Source organism: Penaeus vannamei, unplaced genomic scaffold (genome assembly GCF_042767895.1).
Source record: "Penaeus vannamei isolate JL-2024 unplaced genomic scaffold, ASM4276789v1 unanchor420, whole genome shotgun sequence".
NCBI lineage: Eukaryota > Metazoa > Arthropoda > Malacostraca > Decapoda > Penaeidae > Penaeus > Penaeus vannamei.
This window is the reverse complement of record NW_027213424.1, coordinates 8,988-16,082: the sequence shown is the minus strand read 5'-3', so window position 1 is coordinate 16,082 and position 7,095 is coordinate 8,988. Positions and strand designations below refer to the sequence as shown.

At 53.3% G+C, this 7,095-nt stretch overlaps 1 protein-coding gene across 1 annotated transcript; it reads right to left on the bottom strand.

The window, feature by feature from the left end:
* Positions 1-4,532: 4,532 nt before the first annotated feature.
* On the bottom strand, positions 4,533-4,919 carry LOC138860989 (uncharacterized). The gene has a single exon (XM_070119621.1). The coding sequence runs from the start codon at positions 4,917-4,919 to the stop codon at positions 4,533-4,535; it is 387 nt and encodes a 128-aa protein (XP_069975722.1).
* Positions 4,920-7,095: the final 2,176 nt, after the last annotated feature.

Genomic DNA, 7,095 nt, shown 5'->3' with positions numbered 1-7,095 from the left:
AGAAAAAGAGAGAAGAGAGAACAAAAAGAAAAAGAAGAAGGGAAGAAGAAGAAGAAGAATATCCTGGTCAAGGGAAGGGAGAGCGAGAGAGAGAGAGAGAGAGAGAGAGAGAGAGAGAGAGAGAGAGAGAGAGAGAGAGAGAGAGAGAGAGAGAGAGAGAGAGAGAGAGAGAGAGAGAGAGAGAGGGGAGAGAGAGAGGAGAAGGAAAGGAAAGAGAGAGAGAACGAAAGGGCGGGGAAAAAAATCTATTTTGAATAGAGAGATTAGATAGATATCGTTCTCGAATTCAAAGAAAAACGCTACGTTATCATAGTTGTTGTTATTCCGTTGTTTATCTTGGGTTATTCCTGTTTCTTGTCTCTTCCTCTCGACCTCCATCCGATCTTCCCAATCGCTTGTATTGGCCAATCGAGATGCTCGTTTGCAATCTTTGACAATCTCTCCCCGTCCAACAGATACCCTTCTCTTCCTTCCCATTTGGCCTATCCTCCCTCCCTCCCTCCCTCCCTCCCCATCTCCCCGCCCCTCTCGAACCCCGGGCTATCCCACCCCCTTCACCTATCCCCCCCCCCCGTCTATCCCCAGCCCCCCCCCTCAGCCCAACCTCTGCAAATAATAACAATAAGCCACTGGATCGAGCTAGTCATAGATTGTTTTGCATATCTTTTTTTCTCTCTCTCTCTCTCTCGTTCTTTCTTTTTCTTCCCCCCTTCTCTCTCTCTCTCTCTCTCTCTCTCTCTCTCTCTCTCTCTCTCTCTCTCTCTCTCTCTCTCTCTCTCTCTCTCTCCTCTTCCTCTTCTCTCTCTCTCCCTCTCCTTCTCCCTCTCCCCTCCCTTCTCTCCCTCCCTCTCCCTGTCTCTCTCCCCTCCCTCTCCTCCTCTCCCTCCCTCTATCTCCCTCTCCCTGTTCCTCTCCTTCTCCCTCTCCCTCTCCCTCTCTCTCTTCCTCTATCTTCCACGTATCTCCTCGTCTTGCTCCCTTTTTTACCCCCTTCTTTCTTTCTTTCTTTCACAATCCCCAGACGATGCTTTTGTTCATGCCCGACAGCCCCCCTGTGGTTCCATTGTGGTTGTTTACCTGTTCACTTGTTCACTTGTTTACTTGTTTACTTGTTTACCTCCCGCATAGGGCTTCATTAGACGAACCTCATCTTGGGCCTCTTTGCCGGGCTTCCTCGTCGCTCGGGCTGTTATTCCCTGCGATGGGGCTGATTAGATCAGGATTCTTGGCGTGTGTGTGTGTGCGGTTGTTTTGGTTTTGTGCGAGTGTTTGTGTTTGTTTTAGTCTGTGTTTGTTTGTTTTAGTTTGTATTTGTTTGTTTTTGTTTGTGTTTATTGTTCTTGGTTTGTATTTACTTGTTTGTTTTAGTTTGTATTTGTTTGTTTTTGTGTGTTTTTGTTTGTTTTAGTTTGTATTTGTTTGTTTTAGTTTGTGTGTGTGTGTTTTTGTGTTTGTTTGTTTTAGTGTGTGTTTGTGTTTGTTTTAGTGTGTGTGTGTGTTTTAGTGTGTGTGTGTGTCTTTTACTTTGTGTGTTTGTGTGTCTGTCTGTCTGTCTGTTTTGTAGTGTATGTGTTTTTTATGTTTTAGTGTGTCTATTTTAGTGCGTATGTGTTTGTATGTGTTTATGTATGTGTGTTACTGCGTATGTGTACTTAGGTAAAACGAGAAGAGAGAGAGAGAGAGAGACAGACAGACAGACAGACAGAGAGGAAAATAAAGAGAGAGAGAGAGAGACAGACAGACAGACAGACAGAGAGGAAAATAAAGAGAGAGAGAGAGAGAGAGAGAGGACGAGGAAAAGCGAAAGGGGAGATGTATAGAACTACTTAAGCAACAAATTGGTTAGTCGAGCGGCTTAGTCTCATCAAAATATTCCTGTGTGGGCTGCAGGAGAGAAGGGAGGGGGGGGGGGGGGAGGCGAGGGAGAGGGAGGGGAGAGGCAGGAAGGAGGAGAGGGCGGAGGAGGAGGAGGAGAGGAGAGACGAAGGGGAAGGGGAGGACGAGGAGGAGGTAGGGGGAGGGGGGGGGGCAAGATGAGGGAGGGGGGGAGAGGGAGGAAGGAGGAGAGGGGGCAGGAGGAGGGAGGAGAGGAGAGACGAAGGAAGGGGAGGGCGAGGAGGAGGTAGGGGGAGAGGGGGAGGCAAGATGAGGGAGGGGGGAGAGGCAGGATGGAGGAGAGGGGGAGGAGGAGGGAGTGAGAGGAGAGACGAGAAGGAAGAGAGGGACGAGGAGGAGGTAGGGGGAGAGGGAGGGGCAAGATGAGGGAGAGGTGGGGGTGGGAGAAGGAATAGACGGAGGAGAAGGGGAGAGACGAGGCGGAGGAGAGGCGAGAGGGAGGAGAGGGAGGAGGAGGGAGGAAAGGCGAGACGGAGGAGAGGGAAGAGGGGGGAGAGAGGGGGAGGTGGAGAGCCGAGATTACTTCATTTGGCGAGAGTTGGCAATTGGAAAGCATTTAGGCTCATTCTCAAGGATTTCGGATTAGAAGACGGGCCTTGGGATGTAGTCTGGGGGAATTTTCTTTCCGTCTCTCTTCTCTAGCCTTCTGATTCTCTCTCTCTCTCTCTCTCTCTCTCTCTTTCTGTTTCTGTTTCTGTTTCTGTTTCTCTCTCTCTCTCTCTTCCGTTCTCTCTCTCTCTCTTCCTTTCTCTCTATCTATCTCTATCTCTCTCTCTCTCTCTCTCTCTCTCTCTTTCTGTTTCTGTCTCGCTCTCTCTCTCTCTCTCTCTCTCTCTCTCTCTCTCCCTCTCTCTCTGTCTCCTCTCTCTCTCTCTCTCTCTCTCTCTCTCTTTCTGCCTCTCTCTCTCTTTCTGTCTCCTCTCTCTCAATCTCTCTTTCTGTCTCCTTTCTCTCTCTCTCTCTGTTTCTGTCTCCTCTCTCTCTCTCTCTCCTTCTCTCTCTCTCTCTCTCTCTCTCTCTCTCTCTCTCTCTCTCTCTCTCTCTCTCTCTCTCTCTCTCTCTTTCTCTCTCTCTCTCTCCCTCTCTCTCTCTCTCTCCTTCTCTCTCTCTCTCTCTCTTCCCCCCCTCTAACTTCATCCCCTCATATTTCATCCTATCTATCAATACACAATCCTTAATCGCTCCCTAATCCAGCCAATCAAGCCTCAATCACTAATATTCCAATCTATTTCTGCTTGAAAATGGACGATTGGTCACCAGTGCTTTAAATCACAAACACCGCAAGCACTGGTTCGTCGCGTTATTGAGTGGACCTTCGTGTGTGTTGTGCGTGCGTGGTTGATGAGCTGAGAATGGAACGGTGTTTGAAGGTACAGTCTTAGTGGCAGTAGTAATAGTAGTGGTAGTGGTGGTGGTAGTAGTAGTAGTGGTGGTGGTAGTAGTAGTAGTGGTGGTTGTGGTGGTGGTATCAATAGTAGTAGTAGTGGTGGTGGTAGTAGTAGTAGTAATGGTGGTGGTAGTACTAATAGTAGTAGTAGTTGTAGCAGTAGTAATAGTAGTAGTAGTGGTGGTAGTAGTAATAGTAGTAGCAGTGGTGATAGTAGTAGTAGTAGTAGTAGTAGTAGTAGGAGGAGGAGGAGGAGGAGGAGGAGGAGTAGTGGTAGTAAGAATAGCAGAAGTAGTAGTAATAGTAGTAGTAATAGCAGTAGTAATAAGTAGTAGTAGTAGCAATAGTAATAGTAGCAGATTTATTAGCTGTAGCAGTGGTTATAAATGTTGCCTTAGGAGTTATAGGCCTAGTCATGATCGTACAGTTTTGTGTTAGAGTGTAGCCCTAGCCCAAGCTGTAAATTTTGTCTTAGTCGTAGCCATATTCCGAGACATAATCGTAGCCGTAGCCCCAGCCGTTTCTCCAGCCCTAGCCCCATCCCAGAGCCGTAGCCCCAGCCGTATCTCCAGCCCTAGCCCCATCCCAGAGCCGTAGCCCCAACCGCTTCTCCAGCCTTAGCCCCATCCCAGAGCCGTAGCCCCAGCCGTTTCTCCAGCCCTAGCCCCATCCCAGAGCCGTAGCCCCAGCCGTTTCTCCAGCCCTCGCCCCATCCCAGAGCCGTAGCCCCAGCCGTAGCCCCAGCCGCTTCTCCAGCCCTAGCCCCATCCCAGAGCCGTAGCCCCAGCCGTTTCTCCAGCCCTAGCCCCATCCCAGAGCCGTAGCCCCAGCCGTTTCTCCAGCCCTAGCCCCATCCCAGAGCCGTAGCCCCAGCCGTTTCTCCAGCCCTAGCCCCATCCCAGAGCCGTAGCCCCAGCCGTTTCTCCAGCCCTCGCCCTATCCCAGAGCCGTAGCCCAGCAGCCGTTTCCTCCCCAGCCCTAGCCCCATCCCAGAGCCGTAGCCCCAGCCGTTTCTCCAGCCCCCGCCCCATCCCAGAGCCGCAGCCCCAGCCGTTTCTCCAGCCCTAGCCCCATCCGGGAGCCGTACCCCCACCCGTTTCTCCAGCCCTAGCCCCATCCCAGAGCCGTAGCCCCAGCCGTTTCTCCAGCCCTAGCCCCATCCCAGAGCCCCATCCCAGAGCTGTAGCCCCAGCCGCTTCTCCAGCCCTAGCCCCATCCCAGAGCCGTAGCCCCAGCCGTTTCCCCAGCCCTAGCCCCATCCCAGAGCCGTAGCCCCAGCCGCTTCTCCAGCCCTAGCCCCATCCCAGAGCCGTAGCCCCAGCCCCTTCTCCAGCCCTCGCCCCCTCCCAGGGCCGTCGCCCCTGCCGTAGCTCCCAGCTGCTTCTCCAGCCCTAGCCCCATCCCAGAGCCGTAGCCCTCCCAGCCGTTTCCCCAGCCCTAGCCCCCCCATCCCAGAGCCGTAGCTCCCAGCCAAGCCCAGGGCTCCCAGCCCCATCCCAGAGCCGTAGCCCCAGCCGCTTCTCCAGCCCTCGCCCCATCCCAGAGCCGTAGCCCCAGCCGTTTCTCCAGCCCTCGCCCCATCCCAGAGCCGTAGCCCCAGCCGTAGCCCCAGCCGCTTCTCCAGCCCTAGCCCCATCCCAGAGCCGTAGCCCCAGCCGTTTCTCCAGCCCTAGCCCCATCCCAGAGCCGTAGCCCCAGCCGTTTCTCCAGCCCTAGCCCCATCCCAGAGCCGTAGCCCCAGCCGTTTCTCCAGCCCTAGCCCCATCCCAGAGCCCCATCCCAGAGCCGTAGCCCCAGCCGTTTCTCCAGCCCTAGCCCCATCCCAGACCCAGAGCCGTAGCCCCAGCCGTAGTCCCAGCCCTAGCCCCATCCCAGAGCCGTAGCCCCAGCCGTAGCCGTAGTCTTTGCCGTAGCCTCTCCTCGATCCCCAGCCTGCAATCATGGTCTTGTTGCTCGCACGCGGCCTCTGGGGAGCGGTTGGCCGGCTTGCAAGGACTGATTTATGCGTTGCAGCATTTGGTGGGCTCGGGTTGTGCATGTGGGAGGGAAGGAGGGAGGGAAGGAGGGAAGGAGGGAGGGAGGGAGGGAAGGAGGGAGGGAGGGAAGGAGGGAAGGTGGGAAGGGGGGAGGGAGGGAGGGGAGGGAGGGAGGGAGGGAGGGAGGGAGGGAGGGAGGGAGGGAGGGAGGGAGGGAAGGAGGGAAGGAGGAGGGAGGGAGGGAAGGAGGGAAGGAGGGAGGGAGAGGGAGGGAGGGAGGGAAGGAGAGAGGAAGGAGGGAGGAGAGGGAGGGAGGGAGTGGGAGGGAGGGAGGGAGGGAGGGAGTGGAAGGAGGGAAGGGAGGGAGGGCGAGGGAGGAGAAGGAGGGAAGGAGGGAAAGAGAGGGAGGCAGGTGGAGGGAAGGAGAGGAGGGAGGGAGGGAGGGAAAAGGAAGATGGGCGAGGGCGTGGAGGAGATAGAGGAAGGAGAGAGGAAAGAGGGAGGGAGGGAGGGAAGGAGGGAAGGAGGGAGAGAAGGAGGGAAGGAAGATGGGCGAGGGGGTGGAGGAGATAGAGGACGGAGAGAGGAAAGAGGGAGGGAGGGAGGGAAGGAGGGAAGGAGGGAGAGAGGGAGGGAAGGAAGATGGGCGAGGGCGTGGAGAAAGGGGAGTGAAGGAAGACGGGAGGGGAGGAGGGGGTGAATGTTAAGGTGTGTTGGTGGAGAGAGGGAAGGAGGGAAAATGGTTAAGCGTAGGAGAGAGGAAAGGATAAAGGAAGGGAAGGAGGAAGAGGGGATGTATGTTAGGGCGTCTGTTGGGGGGGGAGGGAGGTATGTTGGGCTGCGTATGAAGGTATGTTTATGCGTGTATACATCTGTTCATGTGTGCGTGTGTGCGCGTGGTTACAACAGCGTAAGGACTGTGGTTTCGGTTTATATATTCGTCAGCAGATGTGTTTATATCTATCTAGGTTTTTGAAGGCGCGCGTGTACACGTATGTGCGTGTGTTTGCGTGTACGTGTGTGTGTGCAGACGACAGAGGGTTTCAGGGAAGTGCCGCAGTGGCCAATCAAGCGAAATTGCTCGCTGATGCTTTATGATATCGTTAGTAATTGCATAATTTGAAGCCGGCAATGCGGTTATATATATGTATATATATATATATATATATATATATATATATATATATATATATATATATATATGTATGTATGTATGTATGTATGTATATTTTATATATATATATGTATGTATGTATGTATGTATATTTTATATATATATATAATATATATACATGTATGTATGTATGCATATATGTATATTTATACATGTGTGTGTGTGTGAGAGAGAGAGAGAGAGAGAGTCAGTGTTCGTGTGTGTGTCCATGAGTACGTGCGTACATGTACCTATGTCCACATCAACATCCCCTCCCCCCCCCCCGCCCCCCGTCATCTGTCATCCTCCGAAAAAGAATTTCCCCCAAAGGCCGCCCTCCTCGCAAGCCCTTTTAAAGACCACAAAAGCGCCCTCATTCAAGTTCCAAGGGCGTCCCGTGAGTTCCGGAGGGCGGGCGTGACTGCGGACTCGAGAGGGCGCGGGCGTGGAGGCGGCCTGGAAACTCGCGCCCTCGCTGTTCCGTTGCTGGGGGCGTGTGAATCTTCCCGTGGGCTGAATTTGGCTGCATTGATCGCCGTCCATTCATGTTCTCCCTTTGGGGTCCACCGGGTCGGGGCTGTTGAGGGAACTGGTGATAACTCGATGATGGTGATGATGGTGATAATGAAAATGATAATGATGGTAGTGATAATGATAATAATAGCAATGATGATGATGATCGT

What these genes read in the sequence shown, in the direction of transcription:
- LOC138860989 (XM_070119621.1), bottom strand. Translation starts at nt 4,919, where the DNA reads ATGGGGCTAGGGCTGGAGAAGCGGCTGGGGCTACGGCTGGGGCTACGG.